Source organism: Bos javanicus, chromosome 10 (assembly GCF_032452875.1).
Source record: "Bos javanicus breed banteng chromosome 10, ARS-OSU_banteng_1.0, whole genome shotgun sequence".
Classification (NCBI taxonomy): domain Eukaryota; kingdom Metazoa; phylum Chordata; class Mammalia; order Artiodactyla; family Bovidae; genus Bos; species Bos javanicus.
In genome coordinates this window covers 45059171-45080727 of record NC_083877.1, presented here as the reverse complement: position 1 = coordinate 45080727, position 21557 = coordinate 45059171, and the positions used below count along the sequence as shown (strand labels likewise).

Genomic DNA, 21557 nt, shown 5'->3' with positions numbered 1-21557 from the left:
AGCCAGAAGGGATTTAACTAGGTAGAATCAAGGCTCATAACTTTTATGAAAGTGCCCCAAGCAAGGTATCCTCAATTTATTTGGAAATGTTTAAGTTTTACTAAAATCCCATCATTGCCAGCATGTTTTTATAAAGAGGATAGACAGCCATGGTGGCTAAACCAAGGAGAAACCTTAAGACCTGAAGTTGGCAGCAACACAAGCCATCTGAGCTCAGAGGGAGAGCATTGGTATGGCCAAAAAATGCAGCTATGTCTCTGGACCCCTGTCCCCTCATTATTCTCTACTGGCCCTGGCAGCTGCCAGAACTTGCTCAATAGAGTTGTGGGCTGGGGATTGTTTCTTAATCCTTGTAAAGAGTACCAAACCTCAGCTGTGTTATCTAGGCTCTGAGCCTCTGGCACTTGGCAAAGGGACTTGCTGAGGCATCTGGTGACTCTAGACAAAAGCCTATTTTGTCAGTGAGAAGACTGGGGCAAAGTACAAGCATTGTTATCTCTGATGCCCTCAGGGCAAACTGTCTACTTGGCAAGTGGGAGAATCTTGACCTTGTGAATTACAGCAGCCTCTCCACTGGGTTTTAGGTTTCTTTGAGATTATTTTCTATTTGTCCACTACTAATGCTTTAAAAAAAAAAAAAGTTTTAAAAATAAAAGTATTAAGTGCTTTATTATAAAGAAGGTAAAAGGAAGAAGAGAAAAATCATGTTTAATTCTACCATATTTCTTTTCTTCACAGAAGAATTTCTTTAATGTTGTGAAACTGGTTGAGTTTATTAGTTCACAGTTGGTTTGTACATGACCTGTACCTCATGAAGCTCACCCTTGTTCCCTTACGCATCTTTTATTTTACCATTTGAGAACTGACCTGGTCTGGCTCTACTTGGCTAGATTTCCTTACATTTGATGAAATCTCACCCTGGAGTATGAAGTTATCTTCTATATTTAAGTTTTTGTAACTTGTCTCAGGCCAAGTTTTTATCTTCATCTGTGATTGTCTTTAGAAGGCTGGTTGTTTGTTTTTTAAATTAGTGATGGTGAATTAGTCTGCCAGGGAAAATGATTTTGTTAGTGACTGATAGCTGGAAAATTTGGGGGCAAGCTGTGAACTGAACAGGTTATAGATAGAGATTTTTACCCCTCATACGTATTTTTTTAGATTAAGGTCACATTTCCTTTAAGTGTTTAACTCAGTGGTTTTATAGTCACAAAAAATGATGGTGCAGCCATCACCATTTCTTAATTCCAGAATATTTTCATCACCCCAATTAGCAGTCTCTCTCTCTCTTTCTCTCTCTCTGACACACACACACAGCCATTTTCCCTTTCCCCCACCCCCTGTTGACAACTAGTCTACTTTCTATCTCTGTGGAGTTGCCTGTTCTGAACATTTCGTGTAAATGGAATCCCACAACACATGACCTTTTTGTGTCTGGCTCCTTTCCCTTAGCATAATGTTTTCGAGTTTCATCCATGTTGTACCATGTATCAGTACTTCATTTCTTTTTATAGCTGAATAATGTTCTATTATATGGATATATCACATTTGTGTGTCCATTCATCATTGATTGATATTTGAATTGTTTATACTTTGGGCTATTATGAATAATGTTGCTGTGAACATTTGGTATAAGTTTTTGTATAGACATGTATTCATTTCTCTTGGGAATATTCCTATGAGCGGAATTCCTGGGTCATGTGATATTTAACTTTTAGAGGGATTGCCACCTTTTTCCTAAAGCAACTGCTCCAATTTTCCATTTCTACCAGTAGTGTATGAAGAGTCCCATGTCTCCACATCCTCACCAACACTTGTGATTGTCCATTTTTTGATAATAGCTATCTTAGTGAGTGTGGAGTGGTGTCTCATTGTGGTTTTGATTGACATTTCCCTTCATGTGCAGCTTATCACTTCATGTGCATATTGGCCACTTATATATCTTCTTTGGAAGTCATGTCTGTTCAAATTCTTTGCTCATTTTTTTTTCTCTAAAATTTTTATTTTGTTTTGCCCATATTTTTAATTGAGTTGTTTGTCTTTTTATTGTTGAGTTGCAAGTCTGTCTTTATTATTCTGGATACCAGTCTAGTATCTTAATAAATATATGATAGGCAAAATTTTCTGCCGTTTCTGTAGACTGTCTCCTCAGTTTCTTGATAGTGTTCTCTGAAGCACAGAAATTTTAAATTTTGAGAGAGTTGAGTTCATCTTTTTTTCCTTTAGTTGCTTGTGCTTTTTGGTGTCATATTTTATTTATTTATTTTGCTGTGCCTTGGGGCCTGCAGGGTTTTAGTTCCCTGACCAAGGATTGAACCGGGGCAACAGCAGTGAAAGCACCATGTACTAACCACTGGATCACCAGGGATCTCCCAAGGTGTCATATTTTAAATCACTGTCATGAAGATTTATGTCTATGCTTTGTTCTCTGTTTTATGATTTTAGTTTTTACAGTGATCTTTGATCCATTTTGAGTTAATTTTTGTACATGGTGTGAGGTAAGGGTCCAGGTTTATTCTTTTACATGTGAATATCCAGTTTTCCCATCACCATTTGTTGAAAGTGAAGGTGCAAGTGAAAGTCACTCAGTCGTGTCCGACTCTTTGCGATCCCGTGGCTGTAGCCCACCAGGCTCCTCCGTCCATGGGATTCTCCAGCAAGAGTACTGGAGCGGGTTGCCATTTCCTTCTCTAGGAGATCTTCCTGACCCAGGGATCGAACCCAGGTCTCCCACATTGCAGGCAGACGCTTCAACCTCTGAGCCACCAGGGAGGCCCCCATTTGTTGAAAAGGCTATTTTTTTCCCTATTGGATTGTCTTGACACTCTAGAAGAGAACTGCTGCTGCTCCTGGTAAGTTGCTTCAGTCGTGTTCGACTCTTTGAGACCTCATAGACGGCAGCCCACCAGGCTCCTCCATCCATGGGATTTTCCAGGCAAGAATACTGGAGTGGGGTGCCATTGCCTTCTCCGAGAAGAGAGCTAACTGACCATAAATGTATGGGTTTTTATCTGAGCTCTCTATTCTGTTCCACAAATTTCTGTGTCTATCCTTATACTAGTAGAACCATCTTGATGACCACAGTTTTTTTTTGTAAATTTTATTTATTTATTCGGCCCTGTTGGGTCTTAGTTGTGGCACACGTGGGATCTTTGTTGTGTCATGTGGATCTTTTGTTTTGGTGCGTGGGCTTGGACTCAAGTGTGTGGGCTTAGTATTTGTGGTGTGCAGGCTTAGTTGCCCCATGGCATGTGGGAGTTTAGTTCTCCGACCAGGGATTGAACCTGCATCCCCTGCATTGCAAGGCAGATTCCCAGCCACTGGACCACCAGGGAAGTCCCAGTTACTATAGCTGTATAGTAAGCTTTGAAACCAGGAGTTGTGAATTTTCTAACTTTGTTCTTCTTTTTAAGAGTTTTTGGATTCTGACTCCCTTGCATTGCCATAGGAATTGTAGAATCAGCTTGTTGATTTCCACAAACAAACAAAAAAAGCTAGCTAGGATTTTATAGTGAATTGAATTTGTCACATAATTTACAGAGTATTGCAGTCTTAACAGTTTTCCAGTTCATGAACATGGGATATTTTTCCATTTATTTAGATGTTTAGTTTCTTTCAATGATGTTTTGTGGTTTTCAGAATACAAGTCTTACATTTTTGTTAAATTTATTCTCAAGTATTTTATTCTTTTGATGAAATTTGTTTTTCTTTTTCACATTCTTTTCCCATTTAGGTTATTATAGAATATTGGGCAAAGTTCTCTAAGGTGTATAGTAGGTCCTGGTTGGCTATCTGTTTTAAATATAGCAGTGTGTACATGTCAATCCCAAGCTCCCATCTGTCCCTCTCTGCCTCCCTTCCCTGCTGGTAACCGTAAATTCTCTAAGTCTGTTTCTGTTTTGTAAATAAGTTCATTTGTGCCTTTTTTTTTTTTCCTTTCTGTGTATAAGTAATATCATGGTATTTGTCTTTATCTGTCAGACTTACTTCACTTACTATGATAGTCTCTAGGTCTATCCATGTTGCTGCGAATGGCGATTTTATCCTTTTTAATGGGTGAGTAGTATTCCATTGTATATATGTACACATCTTCTTTACCCATTCATCTGTTAATGGACATTGAGGCTTTTTTAGCTTTATTTATTTATTTAATTTTGTGGCTGTGGTGGGTCTTCGTTGCTGCATGTGGGCTTTCTCTGGTTGTGGTGAGTGGGGGCTATTGTCTAGTTGCAGTTCAAGGACTTCTCACTGCAGTGGCTTCTCTTGTTGTGGAGCACAGGCTCAAGGCATTTGGACTTTAGTAATTGCAGCGAGTGGGCTCAGTAGTTGTGGCTCACAGGCTCTAGAGCTTAAGCTCGGTAGTTGTGGTGCACGGGCTTGATGCTCTGTGTCAGCATGTAGGATCTTCCCAGAGCATGGATTGAACTGGTGTCCCTTGCATTGCAAGGCGGATTCTTAACCACTGAACCACCAGGGAAGCCCCTACAATGGAATTTTGAAGGGAACATTTATGCTCTTGAGATTTAGGAGTATTTTTATTTTTTAAATTTTAAAAAATTTTGACTGCTCCAAGCTTATGGGAACTCAGTTCCCCTACCAGGGATCAAACCTGGCAACAGCAGTAAAAGCCTGAAATCCTAACCACTGGGCCACCAGGGAACTTTATTTTTCATAACAAATAGTCCTTGAGGTAGGTGAGTGTGTGTGTGTATTTGGAGAAACCTGTGTAATGTAAAGTACAAAAGACTGAGAGCACCTGAATTCTAGTGCCCATTCTACCACTTAAATTATATAACTTAGGACATTTTGGTTTATTCTCTGTGCTCCCTTCATTAATGCTTTCTTTTCATTAGATATTTCTTAAACGTCTGGTTTGCCCTATACATATTTGAGGGTAAAACGACTGAAGTCATTGTCCTTGGATAAAGCCTCTTAGCCTCTGTGCCAACAACTTCAGTTTTTTTATCTAAAGATAGAGGTGTTGAGCATATGTTTATTTGTGGGCATGTGTTAAGACCCTGCTTATTTTCAAAGTTCAGTATGGCTTTGGTGTTAAGACTGGCCTTATAAGCAGATAGCATATGTGTCAATCTTATGCTCTCATTTTTTAAACTACTGTAGTCACAGCTGCTGCTGCTGCTGCTAAGTCGCTTCAGTCGTGTCTGACTCTGTGCGACCCCATAGACGGCAGCCCACCAGGCTCCTCTGTCCCTGAGATTCTCCAGGCAAGAATACACAGCAAGGACCTCTAAATCCTTGTCCTCTGCCCTGACCTCTTTCTAAAGTTAGGCCATGGTTTCCAGCTACCTAACATTTCCTTACTTGGTTGTCCCAAATATAATTCAAACTCACAATGTCCAAAACAAAATTGTCCCTAAAGCCCACATCATGCTTACTCAGTTTCAGTAGTGGGATTATTTCCTTCCTTTTGCCCAAACTAAAAACTCCTGATTCACCCTTACCTTTTCCTGTGTGCTCACATCTGATGTATCACAAAGACCCTTTGAGAGCCCCTTTCCTGTGTATCTCTTGTTATGTCCCCTCTTTTCTGTACTAATTTCCACTTTTTTGTTCAGACATTTTTCATTTCTTACCTAAACCAAACTCTACTCTCACCCACTTGATTCCCACTTGGTAAATTAATTGTCATTCAGCATCCAGCTTGAATGTCACTTTTTTTCGGCATATTCTTATTAGCCAAGTCTTCAGGCTTCAAGGTGAAATTAAACAGCTTTCTGTTAATATTATGGAGAGTTTGAATATTGTATAGGTATTAATAACATCCGTTGAAAAATCATACAGACTTGTGTTTGAATCCTAGCTAGTTAGTAGCGTATTATGCAGCTTCTCCAAGCCTTTGCTTCCGTGGTGGCTCAGAATCTGCCTGCAACGCAGAAGATCAAGGCTCAATCCCTGAGTCAGGAAGATCCTTTGGAGAAGGAAATGGCAATCCACTCCAGTCTTCTTGCCTGGAGAATTCCATGGACAGAGCAGCCTGGCAGGCTACCATAGGGTTGCAAAGAGTTGGACACGACTAAGCAACTAATACATACACACAATCTCTAAGCCTCAGTTTCCTATCTTAAAGTAAAACTAATAATTACTTCATAGAGCAGAAGTAAAGACTAAATGTAGTTATAAAGGTAGTGATATAGTAATCCTGGCCATGATATATTGAACATTAAATACAATATAATACTTGTTTCAAATTGCATATTAAAAGCATCTAGCTTAGTGCCTATTATATAGCAGACATTCAGTTTTTAAAAAGCTAATATTTTCTGTGTTGTCTTCTTCCACTGAGCAAGAATCATGCCTTATTTTTATGATAGTGTGGTAGATCATCAATAAACAGTTGTTGAATTTGAATTTATTTACTGTGATTTGATGAAATGTTGGGAGGGTCTTATAACATTCCCTGCCAACTTGACTGTAGTTCCTTTGGGATTTAAAGGTTTTGAGTTTCCTATTAAAGTAGATACCCCTGTAGAGAGATAATACCTTGCTATGTTATCAAGAACTATCCTGTGGGAATTAGTTGTTTATCAGCTGATTTCTAATCTGCAAAAGATCTTGCAGGATGAGACTGGGTGGAGAAGAAAGGGGAGAGGAAGAGATCTGAGCGCGTAGTATCATGGGGAACAAAATCGCCGTTTCCCATTTGCCGCAGAATTGTTGACTCTCTTTCCTAATTTGTAATGAACATCACACCACCTAATATGCAGGGGCAACATTTGGTAGTCTTGGCTGTAGAGCCACAGGATTAGACCATGTAAAAGTAAGTCATTTCTATTCCTTGAAGGTCTGAATTAGTTACCACTTTGTGATGTTACTAGCGTGATTGCAGACTCACTCCCTGTATAGACAGTTAATAGTTTTATATTTAGTACTGAGAGAGTGGATATTCTAGACATAGTTCCTGATTTTGGCCAACTGTCTTGTAAACGGATGTCAGCTATCACCTACCCAATGAACTGCCCAAAGGATTGCTGAGCACAAGATCAGATGATAGACCTAAAAGCACTGAAAAGGCTACACAAATGCAAAGTGTATCATTCCAGAGTCTAATACAGTAAGTCTCCTACGTTCAAACAAGTTCCTTTCCCAGAGCGCATTCCTAAGTCCAGTTTGTTCATCAGTCCAACAGTTACCTTAGGTACCCAACTGACACATTCAGCTATCTGGCACAGAACTGCACTAGGTTTATAATACTTGTCATACAAATAATACATAGAAAACAAACACAAAAACTAAACTGTTTTAAATCTTGCAGTACAGTACCTTGAAAAGTACAGGAATACAGTACAACAGCTGGCATACAAGGCACATTCGTTTGTTTGAAAGTTCATAACTTGAAGGTTTGTATGTAGAGGACTTACTATACATGACTTTGGAAAACTCGTTTAACTTCCTAGGCCTTGGTTTCCTTATCTCTAAAATGAAAAACTTGGTAAAAGATATTTCCAATACTTCTATCAGTTCTAAAATTCTGGGATACTCTATTCTGTCTTGCCTTTTAACTGATGTCCCTTGCTTCCATGCAATCTTAGCACATCAGCCATAGTTATTCTATTAAAGCTTGTCAGTCACTATGATTTCTTCCCCAGAACCCTCCACTGACCCTTTGTTTCATCCTGTTAAATCTGGTGGTCCATAACGCCGTGCATGGTCTGTACTTCTCCCTGCCTTGCCTTTATGACCTTATCTCCCGTTTTCCCCCTCTCAGTTCCCCTCCAGCTTTTCCTTTGAACATCTCAGGTGTGTTTCGGGCTCTCACACTGCAAGTTTCAGCTTCTAGAATTCAGAGACCGCAGCATTATCAAGTCCCTCATCTCCAAGTTTTTACTCACGTCACTCGGTTTTAAATTTGCACCTGCCTCTGCACTGCCTCCTGCTTACTCCTTTACCCAGTCCCGTTATTTTTTCTCAAAGTATGTATCTCCTTCCAGTGTACAAAATGTGTACTTTATTATAATGTTTATCGTCTGACTCCATCTTAGACTGTAAGCTCTATTCACCCTTGTTTCCCAAGCACCTTTCATAGTACTTGCCCCATTAAATATTTGTTAAACATGTGGATGGGCTGTGCAGTGTGGTGAATACTAATCTCATTTTTAGCTGATATAAGCCTCAGTTGACTCATTGATGAAGTGCTGGTTTTTTATCTCTTATCTTTTTTTAAAAGGTTTTCCTCAGATATTTGATAGTCCTTGGATGTCTGCTCATGTTTTAAACATCTTTGGGATGGAACATTCACTGATTGGAAGCTGAGTGCATCAGCAGAGCATATTATAGTGAACTTCACAGTGAGACGGTTATTAAGTTGGCAAACCCTAAATTTCATTATCTCTAGGTCTTTCCTCATGAGTTTACCAGATTCCTTAGAAAAACCTCTTGTAATCCTCCTGCAAGGTAAGGACTACTGCCAGCTTTCTTTGTCCAAGTGAAAAAAGAGGATTGGGGCCTCGGCCTTCAGCAATCAGTATGCTTAAGTCCACATTTAACCCCATTATATTAGATGTTCCTTGTGCCCTCCCCTATGCCTGAAGTACTCTAGTCCCTAGATTCTCTCTTTGACTCTTTCCAGAGAATAAATCTCTAGGCTTCTTAGTTGGGGAGGGTATCTGAGTGAGAAGATGGACTAAGGATATAATTGTTTCTGAAACAATTTTCAACCAGCCTTATTTAGACTAAATCACCAGGCTACCACCTACCCACTCCCAGCTTGAGTTTATCTGGCTCCACCAGTTCCTGAGCTCTTGGAGATAAACTTCTGTGATGGTGATAGGTATAGTTGAAAGTTTTCTCTATTGCAGGATTAGTAGTCATCATTCTTATGTTGATTTAGTGTGTTTCAGTACTTTGCTTTCTATATTCCAGAATGTTAACTGTTGTCTCCTCCTCTTCCCTTCCTTTTGAGTTTATCTTTTAGAAAATCCTTCAGTGTAGTTTTAATGTGTTTTTGTCTACTATATTTATTATAGCTATTTTCTTCTCTGTCATTTGCATTTTTAAAAAAATATTTATTTATTTACTGCCTGCATCAGGTCTTAGTTGTGGCACCTGGTATCTTTCTTTGTGGGCATGTTGGCTTTAGGTTGCGTGGGTTCAGTAGTTGGGACTTGCGGGCTTAGTTGCCCTGCAGCATATGGGATCTTAGTTTCCTGACTAGGGACTGAACTTGTGTCCGCTGCATTGGAAGATGAATTCTCAGCCATTGAACCACCAGGGAAGTTCCTATCTTTTGTTTTTAATTGACATTTTATTTGAGATAATTATTTAGAGTCACATGTAGTTAAATAATACAAAGATTTCCTTGTACACTTTACCCATTTTCCTCCAGTAGTAACATTTTGCAAAACTATAGTATAATATCAACCAAGATAATGACATTGATACAGTCCACCAGTCTTGCTCACATTTGTTTGATTTTGCTTGTTTCTGTGCAATCTTATTGCATGTGTAGGTTTGTTTATCTACCACTATCAAGATTCTGACTTAGTCTACCACCACAGTCAGCGTAATCCTCTCAAGATTCGTCAGGGTTGTTGTGTGTATCAGTACTTCATTCCTTTTTATTGCTGAGTTTCTGTGGTATGGGTGTGTGTGTGCCACAGTTTAACCAGTCACCTGTTGAAGGACATTTGGACTGTTGCCCGTGCTGTGCTGTGCTTAGTTGCTCAGTCATGTCCAACTCTGTGACCGAATGGACTGCAACCTGCCAGGCTCCTCTGTTCATGGGAATTCTCCAGGCAAGAATACTGGAGTAAGTTGCCATGCCCTCCTCCAGGGGATCTTCCCAATCCAGGGATCGAACCCAGGTCTCCCGCATTGCAGGTGGATTCTTTGCCAACCGAGCCACCAGGGAAGCCCCGGACTGTTTCCAGTTTGGGGTTTCAATGGGAAAAATTGCGGTGAATGTTCATATACAGGCATTTGCAAACATAAGTTTTTATTTCTTTGGGATAAATGCCCAATAGTGCAATTGCTGGGTCATATGGTTATTGTATGTTTAATGTTTTAAGAAACTGCCGAGTTATTTTTTCCAGAGTGGCTGAACCACTTCACATTCTTACCAGCAATGGATGAGAGATCCTTTTTTTTTTTCCCCCACATCCTTGTCAGTATTAGCAGTGTTTTTACTTTAGTCATTCTGATAAGTGTGTAGTAATGTTTCATTGTGATTTTAATTTGCATTTCCCTAGTAACTAACAATATTGAAGATTTTTTGTGTACTTGTTTGTCATCACATAACCTCTTCAGTGAAATGTCTCTGAATGTCTTCTGCCTTCAGTCAGGGTCAGTGATTCCTCCCACTTTATTTTTCTTTGTCGAGATTGTTTTAGTTATTTATATGGAAAGGCCAGTGCCTTAGTTTATCTGTATCTACAGAGAACCTTGGTAGGATTTTGATAAAAATTATGCTAAGGGGAGAATTGACATCTATCAATTTTTTTGTTTACTTATACATGTTTTTTATTTAATGAAAGTTTATATTTTATGAAATCTGAAAAGTGGGTTTTTTTTTTTTAATGACTCCTGAATTTCGTATCTAATTTAAAAAGGACTTCCTCATCCAAGGTTATAACAATATTAACCTGTTTTTTTTTTTCCTTTAAGTTTTTTAAACCATCCAGTATTTATTTAGGTATCCTGTGAGAATCTAATATTGTGTGTTTTAAAATCCAGTTGGAGAGTCAGTTGCTCTCATTATTTACTGATTATTATTCATTGATTCGAGATGCCATCTTTATCATAATCTGAGTTATTATATGTATTTGGTCTGTTTCTGGGCTGTCTTAGTCAGTCTAGTCATCTATTACATTATCATACCTCACTTTTCATAATCTTTTGTAGGCCTGTGAGACAACTACTGTCTAGGAGGAGGCACAGCATGATAGTTAAGAATTTAACATGGAGGTTCAACTTGCCAAGTGGAATGCTATTGATATTTCTACCTTTACTAGCTAAACGACTTAGTATGAGTCATTGAAATTCTCTAGACCTTAGTATTATCTGTAAAATGAGGTTTATGATATGATATACATTAGTAGATTATTGTAAAGAGTAAAAGCATTAATATATGTAAAGGTCTTTTAATGTATAACAGAGCCATGTAAGAGTTAGACTATTGTAACAGGAAAAAGTTGTGCTAATAGTCTTTTCAGATTAGCTTTCAAAATGTTTTTTATTCTTCCTCAAATCCAATTCAGCTATTGATGGAATTACATTGACTTTATAAATTTAGTTTGAGGGAGAAACAGTCTTTATAATAATGCAATAAGCCATTGCATTATCGTTATACATTATTTGTTTACCACCCAAGAACATGGCATAATCTCTTCATTTATTCAAGTTTAGAGTCTTGTGTCAGTTCTGGCTTAATTGATAGAATATTTTTTGTTCTCTTCCAATCTAAAACATGAAAAGAGAAATATTAGAACCTATGTAAGCTTCACAAGTATAACATTGCCTTTCTTTTCCTCTAGAATAGCAATGCTGGAGAAATGTGATACCATAGACGACATCATTAGGTGCTCTGTAGGTGTTTGTACCTATGTTGGTAGTTTAAACACATTTTCTCAGTGTTGTCTCACATTTCTTTGCCCTAAAATGCATGAGTATTTTAGCAAATAAAGAAGAAAAACTCAAAGAATGGTAACCTTTGGAATGATAATAAAACGCAGAATATATGTGAAAAAATATATGTGTATATACATGTGAATATTGAATGAATATATGGAAATGAAATATACAAATATAATTGATACCTTTGAATTTGGCCATTGGAATTTTCCTAAGTGAGAGCCCCCTGCCCACCCAGGTCCCTGCTTTAGGAGAGAATGCCTGTATATTCAACCCCTATCTTCTTTCCTCTCCTCAGTCTTTCTTATCATCTGCGTACAAACTCTAGCTATATTCTTTACATTTTAGATTATTCATTTTTAGAAGAGAAACTGCTTTTGATTGTGTGTAAATGAAATACTTGAAACCCAATTCCCAGTCTGCATGTATCAGATTAACTGCTTCAAGAAAACAGCAAATTAAAAAAAAAAAAAGAAGGTACCAAGTAGAGTGAAAGAGTCTTTAATTCCAGTGAGGGCTGTGGGAGATGTCATGTACACAAGTAGTTAAACCATGCTTGTTCCTGTTTTTCTGATTTTTCTCCCCGAATTCTTTAGGTTTGATAAGTGCTTATATTTATACTAGGAAGTGGTGGACTAGGGATAAACAACAATACAGCTGTATATTTGGATAAGAAGTTTTGAGTTGAAGGACAGATCAGTAAAGATACCAATCATGATGCACCAATATATACTCTTCTTTCTGTATATTTGAAGTTTTTAACAACATTTGGGAGTACAACAATATATGTAAGTATATAGAGGTAATAATTATCAATCATATAGAATAATATATAACTAAAAAAAACCATGTTATTATACATAGAAAAAATGCACTAGTTGTAAGTTTACAGCTTACAGATTGACAAATATACAGTTCAATGAATTTTCTCAATTTGAACACACTCATGTAACTAGCTTGGAGATCAAGCAACAGAACATTACTAGCCCCTGGAAACTTCCCTTGTGCTGTTTTCTAGTCATAAGTCCTCTAAGGCTAACCACTATTCTGACTTCAAACAGCATACATTAATTTTGCCTATTTAAAATTTTTTTTTAGTTGAAGTGTATTTGATGTACAATGTTACCACATAGTGAATGACAATTTTTGAAGGTTATGCTCCATTTTTAGTTATTATAAAATACTGGCTGTATTCCTTCGGTTGCACAATATATATTTGTCACTTATTTATTTTATGCATAGTAATTTGTACCTCTTAATCCCCTGCCCATATCTTACTCCCTCCTCTCTACTCCTCTTCACTAATAACCACTGTTCTCTATATATGTCAATCTGTTTCTTTTTTATTATATTCACTAGTTCTTTTTATTTTTTAGATTCCACGTGTAAGTGATATTGTACAGTATTTGTCTCTCTGGCTTATTTCACTTAGTGTAACACACTCCAATCCATATATGTTGTTGCAAATAGTAAAACTTTATTTCTTCTTAGTATTAATAGTAGTCCAGTGTGTGTATGTGTGTGTGTGTGTGTGTGTGTGTGTGTGTATGTATTTATACACCTCATCTTTGTCTGTTCATCTCTTAAGGGACACTTAGGTTGCTTCCATATCTTGGCTATTGTAAATAATGCTGCTATAAACATTGGGATGTGTGTATCTTTTCAAGCTAATGTTTTCATTTTTTTCAGATGTGTACCCGGGAGTGGAATTGCTGGTTCATATGGTAGTTCTTTTTCTAAGATTTTTTTCATGTGGACCATTTTTAAAGTCTTTATTGAATTTCTTATAATAGTGCTCTGTTATGTTTTTGGCCACAAGGCCTGTGAGCCTTAAGTTTCCTGACCAGGGATTGAACCCATACCCACTGGACTGCTAGGGAGGTCCCTCTGGGAGTTCTATTTATAGTTTTTTTGAGAAACCTCCATATTGTTTTCCACAGTGGCTATACCAATTTACATTCCCACCTACAATGTATTTTTATATAAATGGAGAGTCATGCCTTTTTTTTTTTTTTTTTGACATGTAGGGTCTTAGTTTCCTGACCAGGAATTGAACCTGGCCCTCCTACAGTGGAAGTGCAAAGCCTCAACAACAGGACTGCCAGGGAAATCCAGGGGTCATACACTTTGGAACCTATCAAAGTCATATACGTTATTGCATGTAGTTGTAGTTTATTCACTTTGATTGATCCATAGTAGTCCATTGTGATAATAAACCACGATTTATTAGCAATTCTATTGTTGAATATTTGAGCATTTACACTTTTCAGGATGGGCTTCCCAGGTGGCTCAGTGGTTAAAAAAAAAAAAAAAAAAAAAAAACCACCTGCCAATGCAGGAGAAGCAAGTTCAATTCCTTGGTTGGACATATTCCCTGGAGAAGGGAATGGCAACCCACTCCAGTATTCTTGTCTGGGAAATCCCATGGACAGAGGAGCCTGGAGGGCTGTAGTCCATAGGGTTGCAAAAGAGTCAGACACGACGTAGTGACTAAACAGCAAACTTTTCAGGGTACCTCTGGCCCACTTTTTAAATATCGGGGCTATGGACATTTTCTGAAATACACTGTTGAGGAAATCTGAAATTTCTTTTTTTTTTTTTTTGGATCAAATCTATATATTTTATTATATAGTTACACCCAATTGTGTTTTTGCTATATACTTTTAACTTGAGGCATCAGTAAAACCAGTACATTAGATAAATCCTGAAATTCCACCAGCTATAAGCTATTTAAATATTGCTTATACAAAGTATTTGGGGTGGGGGGGAGGTGGACAAAGGGTTATTTACAAAATGGAAGTCAGATGCAGCAAACTTAGGATTACCAGAGGATACAGGGGAGAAGGATACATTGGGAGATTGACACTGGCATGTACACACTACTATACATAAAACAGATAAGAGTAGGAAATGGCAACCCACTCCAGTATTCTTGCCTGAAGAATCCCATGGACAGAGGAGACTGGCTGGCTACAGTCCGTGGGTTTGCAGATAGTTGGACACAACTGAAGCAACTTAGCATATAACTAAAAAACTGTATAGCACAGGGAACTCTACTCAGTACTCTGTAATGGTCTATATGACAAAAGAATGAGTGGATATCTATGTATAACTCATTCACTTTGCTATATACCTGAAACTAACACAACATTGTAAATCAACTACACTCCAATAAAAATATAAAAAAGTCTTAAAGGAAAGCCAGCACTATATAAACAGCATACACTTAAATAAAGATGAATGTTTAACATACAGAGTAATGTTTTTTATTCACTGATAAGCTAAAGGTCCATTTCAAGATGTTTCTTTTGTATGCTTAATAAGTTTTATTAGCAAGCAAAGCCCTGTGAAGGATGGCATCATCTAGTCCTCAGACTCAGATTCATCTTCATCTTGACTAATATGGAAGTAACGAAGCTCATAAGTCTCCTTGTCAGATGCAACCACACGAAGCCAATCACGAAGATTGTTCTTTTTAAGGTATTTTTTGGTAAGGTACTTCAAATACCTTTTAGAGAACTGCTTCTCAGAAATGACTATGATTTTATTCTTGAAGCGTTCAATGTGAACGACATTCCCAAGATTTACAGTTTTTCCATTCACTTTAACCTTCTCCCACAGAAACTGTTCAAAATTTCCCAAATCAAAAATTCCATCTTCTACTGGATGAGTAAGATCCAAATTAAACTTCCAGGTTGACTTCTTAGGCTTCTTGTCTTTCTTCGGCACCATCTTGAAGGCTTGCCGCGCGATGAGAGAGAGCTGAAATTTCTTACTTATCAGTTCCCTACTTTAGAAGCTCCATAATAGTGAATATACACCTTTTATTTTAGAAATTTACAGTCCACATATTCTCCAAACCCATTGTTTCAGTTACCTGTAATCTCAGCTGCCTTTTGCTGTATAACAAGCACTCCAACTTAATGGCTTGAAACAACCATTATTTACTTAGCTTTTTCTTTTTTTAATTCTGAGGGTTAGCCATTTAGGCTAGGTTCTGGGCTTCCCTGGTAGCTCAGTTGGTAAAGAATCCACCTGCAATTCAGGAGACCCTGGTTTAATTTCTGGGTCGGCAAGATCTGCTGGAGAAGGGATAGGCTACCCACTCCAGTATTCTTGGGCTTCCCTTGTGGCTAAGTTGGTAAAGATTAGCCTGCAACGTGGGAGACCTGGGTTCGATCCCTGGGTTGGGAAGATCCCCTGGAGAAGGGAAAAGCTACCCACTGCAGTATTCTGGCCTGGAGAATTCCATGGACTGCATAGTCCATGGGGTCACAAGAAGTTGGACAGGACTGAGCGGCTTTCACTTTCACTTTCACTTTCTTTCTTTCTGGTGATCTGGGCCAGACTTGGCTTACCTTGGTTGGGACAACTGGGCCACCTTCTCCATTGGTTTTATATTCTGTAGCAGGCTGTCTGGGAGTTATTCACTTGGTAGTTATCCCCCTCTCCAAGAGGAAGTGTGAGATGTGTACCAGGCCTCTTGAAAAGTGCCCAGAGAGAGAGTTGGCAGTGCTTTGCTTCCTCAGTTTCTTTTAGCCAAAGGAAATCACAGGGACAACACAGATTAAAGTGGTAAAGAAGCTGAATTCCATCTCTTGATAAGAGAATTGCAAGTGGGTGGGGTTAGGGAAATAGTTTTTTTACTTTTTTTTGTTTTGCAGTCTATGTATCCACATTTTAGCATTTGTTCTTAGGGAAATAAATCCCAGTGTTCCACCTTGACTGACATCTTTCTTGTTTTTGATATGCATTTGTATAAACTTATTTTCACCTCTGTTTAAAACAGTGTTTGGTGCAATAAGTTGAATTAGGGCTTTCTTGTGTTAGAGTGGTATTTTAATTTTATTTCTTCTCTCCCTGCTTTGCTTTTTTTTTTTTTTTCTGTGCTAGCCACCTCATCATTCAAGATATTTAAGAATACCTCTTCAACAAGCCTTTTCTGACTTTGTGTCCCCTACCCTGGCATCTTTCCTTTGAACATCTCATGACAGTATTTAGTAACATAACATTGTATTACATTCAGTTTTCATGTCTTTTTCTGTTATTAGACTCGAAGCGTCTTTCTGCATCTCCAGTATCTGACATGCAAGTTTTTAAAAATGATAGATGAAATCGTGAGAGAGCTGCTAGACTTTTTTATTTATCAGATCTGTCTTCTCCGCTTTTGTTTTGTTTTGGCCTTGCTGCGCGGCATACGGGGATCTTAGTTCCCTGACCAGGAATTGAGCCCAGGCCCTTGGCAGTGAGAGCATGGAATCCTAACCACTAGACCGCCAGAGAATTCCCTGTCTTCTCCATTTTAGTACAGAATTGTTTGTCCCTATGCTTCTGTTGGGTGTAAATGCTGCTGCTTTGACTGGATGACAGTACTGATATTTAGATTTAGGTTACTAAGAAAGGTCAAATATCATCATCCATATATAAAATACTTGTTGTTACTTATTTTTGTAATACTTGTGTTATTTTGATTAAATGTAATTTTTACTTTCTCCTAAGAAACTTTATTTAGAAAGTATTATTTTATATAAATATGCATTTAATACTTTGGAAGATGAAATAATTCATACATCTAATGACATTTGTCCTTTTTTACTGCTACCAGTTATCTGAACCTCCAGCCATTGGGGGGATTTCCTCACCTTATAAGACCAGTGTCTACTGTAAAATCAGAAAATGCCACGTGCTTAACTCTACTAGCTCTGTTAGCAATAAGGGCTTGAGGCCTGACGCAGGCCTCACCAGCTGAGGACGTCACCCCTGGTGTTTTCAGTCAGCCCCTGATGCCCAGGAGTAGTGGAAGGTTGTTTACAGTGCTGGTGACAGCACCATCCAATATCCAGTTGCATCACTGGTTCACGGGTGGCAGCAGCGGTGTCCTTACCAGACTGATAGTGTGGCGCGATTTTGTAAATGGTTCTGGTTGTATAGCCTCTTCCTGTGCCTACTTGTTTTCTGAGATTTACTCTTCAGACTTTCTGGGAGTTCTGTGAGTCACCCACTTGCATCATTTGCTCAAATCAGCCACAATTAGTTTCTGTGAGCAACCATGAGAGATACAGTAAGTAGGTGAATTTTGAGAGTGGAAACCACAGTATATATCAAAGAAACTCATCTTACCGAGAGACATAACGCATGAAATAGTAGATCTATGTTAACAGGAAATTGATAGCTTATGTAACACAGATTAGAAGTGATGTAAGGAAAGGAAAGATCAGTGGAAGGGTATGAGGAAACTGATTTATAGAGAAAGTGGGACTCAAATAGTGGGTAGAATTTGGATAGAAAGAAGAAATGTTTAGAGAGTTATAAGTCTTATACCTGTATTGTTAATTATCATCACTGAGAACTTTTGAATTATTGTCACCCCTAATTCAAACTAGGTGAAATGGGGAAGGGGATGTTAGGAATAGGAAAAGAGGGCAGTGATTATGACTATATATTAAGGAAACTAGATAAGTTTGTGCTTTCACTGTTAGCACTTCTCATGACTATATATGAGTGTTACAAGTCTCCCTATGGAAAAATATGTAGACATTTACTTTTTCAGAATTTCTTGTTTTCAAGTTCACTTAAAAGCTATAAATAAAGTTTTTTGAGGACAGGGAGATTTCACTGTTTCTTTCTCTTTCTCTGTCTCTTTCTCAAACTTTAAAAAAAAGCTGTTTGATACATGATTTATTTTCGAAGCTTATACTGCCTAAAATTACTTGATAACCAATAATCTGTTCATCAGTTATCCTAAGCCTCAGGGAGCATGTTGGAGCTTTCTCTCTCTTTATTTGGTAAATGTATATAATTTTATTGGAGTATAGTTGATTTACAATGTTCTGTTAGTCTTGGCTGTACAGCATGGTGATTCAGTTATGCATATACATATATGCATTAAAAAAAGGAATTTTTTTTGTTCTTTTTCAGATTATTTTCCCATATAAGTTATTACAGCATATTGAGTAGAGTTCTCTGTGGAACTACTGTATAGATCCTTGTTGGTTATCTATTCTGTTTATAGTTGTGTGTGTATGTTAATCCCTAGCTCCTAATTTATCCCTTCCCCTGATATCCTTCCCCCGACATTTCCTCTTTGGTAACCATAGGTTTGTTTTCAAAATCTGTGAGTCTTTTTTCATTTTGTAAATTAGTTCAATTATATCATTTAAAAAAATTAGGTTCTGCATATGTGTGAAATAATATATTTGACTTTCTCAGTCTGATTTACTTCACTTAATATAAAAATCTCTAGATCCATCCATTTACTGCAAATGCCATTATTTCATTCTTTTTTATGGTTGAGTAGTATTCTGTTGTGTATGCATCACATCTTTATCCATTCCTCTGCAGATGGACATTTAGGTTGTTTCTGTGTCTTGGCTGTTATAAATATTGCTGCAATGAACATTGGGGTGCATGTAGCTTTTCAAATTATGTTTTTCTTGGGATATATGCCTAGGAGTGGGTTTGCTGGATCATATGGTAGTTTTGTTTTTAGTTTTTTAAGGAGCCTCAATGCTGTTCTCCATGATGATTGTACCAATTTACATTCCCACCAGCATTCCCACCAGTGTAGGAGGATTCCCTTTTCTCCACATCCTCTCCAGCATTTATTGTTTATAGACATTTTGATAATGGCTATTCTGATCACTATGAGGAAGCTTACTGTAGTTTTGATTTGCATTTCTCCGATAATTTAGTGATGTTGAACAACTTACTTTTTGGCCATCTATATGTCTTTTCGGGATAAAAGTCTATTTAGATTTTCTGCTCATTTTTTTTTTTGATTTGGTGGTTTGTTTGTTTTTTGACATAGAGCTGCATGAGCTGTTTGTATTCTTTGGAGATTAAGTAAATATTAATGTATTTTATAGTTGACTTTGTCCAGATAAAAGTAAAGATTAATTGAGGCCTGTTCTTCTCCAGCGAACAGATTGCAAATGAGTATCCTTTTTCTTTGCTCCCAGGATTGTTTTGCACTTTATTATGGCACTGATTTGTTTTATTCTATTGTAATTTTTGTTTTTGTCTGATTCCCTCCCCTCTCTTACCTCCCCCATCCCAGTCTATGAGCTATTTGATAAGGACCAGGACTCTTAGGGCAGTGGCACCCCACTCCAGTACTCTTGCCTGGAAAATCCCATGGGCGGAGGAGCCTGGTAGGCTGCAGTCCATGGGGTCGCAAAGAGTCGGACACGACTGAGTGACTTCACTTTCACTTTTCACTTTCATGCATTGGAGAAGGAAGTGGCAACCCACTCCAGTGTTCTTGCCTGGAGAATCCCAGGGACAGAGGAGCCTGGTGGGCTGCCGTCTCTGGGGTCACACAGAGTCGGACACGACTAAAGTGACGCAGCAGCAGCAGGACTCTTACTCATCTGTGTATCTCCAATGTCTGGCTTGTAATTGGGCTCTATAAAATTTTTTTTAAGATGTAATAAATTATTTCCTCTAAGTGCTCCTTGGAGTTGTGAGAAGAATTAAGATTTTTTTTAGCTCAGAGTTATCATGGACATTAGGATTGTCCAGTTGTTCTGATATGTTTGTTTTATTTTGTTTATACAAAAGCTTTAAGATACCTTGGTCAAATATGATTTGTTTTGGGGTCCTTCTTTTTCAGTGATTCTTTCTTTACCTTTTAGAGCATTTTCGGATTTACATAAAAATTGATAATAGTATAGAGTTCTTATATATCCCAGATTCCTTTACTATTAACATCTTCTGTAATAATTTATATGGTATATTTATTGTTCTTATTGAAGCAGTATTAAAACATTGTTATCAACTAATTTTCTTACTTTATTCAGATTTCGTTAGTTTTTGCCAAATGTCCTTTTTCTGTTCCAGGATCCCATCCAGGAGATCACATTGCATATAGTTTTTTATGTCTCCTCCTCCAATTATTCCAGATATGGAAATTTCTCAGATTTTCCTTGTTTTTCATGACCTTGAAAAATTTGTCAAATTTTATAGAATGCCCCTCAGCTGGTATTTATCTGATATTTTTCCTTAAGATTAGACTGGAGTTACAGATTTGGGAAAGGACCAGAGTGCTAAAGTAACATTTTCATCCCATTACTTCAAAGGTAATACTGTTTACATGATTTATCACTGTTGATGATGACCTTTTTCCCCTAGCTGAGATAGGGTTTGTCAGGTTTTTCCACTGTAAAGTTACTCCCCGTCTCCCCATTTCTGTAGTCTTTTGACCAAAGTCACCCTATATAGCACACATTTGAGTCAAAAGTCCAAGTGCTGTCCCTTCTTGAGGACAGAGTAGCTACATAAATTATTTGGAATTTTTCAGCATGAGTTATTCTGTTATGCATTTTTTTCCTTTTCTGTAATGCTTTTTAATGGTGATGGAGGAAGGTGAAAAGGTGCAGGGTGTTCAGTAGAACTTTGTATTTCCTTGCTCCATGGGTCTTGTCCCTAGGTTCTTGTTTCTGTAGGTAAAGTCATGATTCTTCAGTTGAGATTGTGCTCTAAGTGATTCTTTGGTTTAGGTTCTTTTTGTTTCACCTCCTTTTGCTGCCTAATATTATTAAATATACCTCGGGCTCTGATGGTTTCTGAAGAGCGAGCTTTAGTTTTAAGGAAGGAAGAAGAGGTTTTATGATTACGTATAGCCATACTTCACATTGAAAGAAAATATTTGTTATAGTGCTTTAGGAGTCAGAAATCAAGATCTACTGGAGTGAATAAAAGAAGGTATATCTTCACTTTTCCTTAAATGTTTGTATCTGGTATAGGACTGAAATATAACAATAGTAAATATTTCACTAGTATAGTCCATTAGTTTAGGGCCATGGTTTTTAGGGTGTGGGCCCCAGATCAACAATGTCACCATCATATGGAAGCCTGTGAGAAATGCAGATTTCCATTTTCATCCCAGAGCTACCATCTTGGAAGCTCTAGCAGTGAGGCCTTGCAACCTGTCTGTCTTAAGCCCCCTAGCCCTTAAAGATTCTGATACCCTGTGA

General features: G+C 37.8%; 2 protein-coding genes across 5 annotated transcripts in view; one reads left to right on the top strand and one right to left on the bottom strand.

Moving 5' to 3' along the window:
• The window catches only part of ZNF609 (zinc finger protein 609), a 209677-nt gene that overhangs the window by 45438 nt on the left and 142682 nt on the right, over positions 1–21557 (top strand). The window lies entirely within an intron of this gene.
• Positions 14168–15358, bottom strand: LOC133256169 (ribosomal protein eL22-like). The gene has a single exon (XM_061431001.1). The coding sequence runs from the start codon at positions 15313–15315 to the stop codon at positions 14947–14949; it is 369 nt and encodes a 122-aa protein (XP_061286985.1). The 5' UTR covers positions 15316–15358; the 3' UTR covers positions 14168–14946.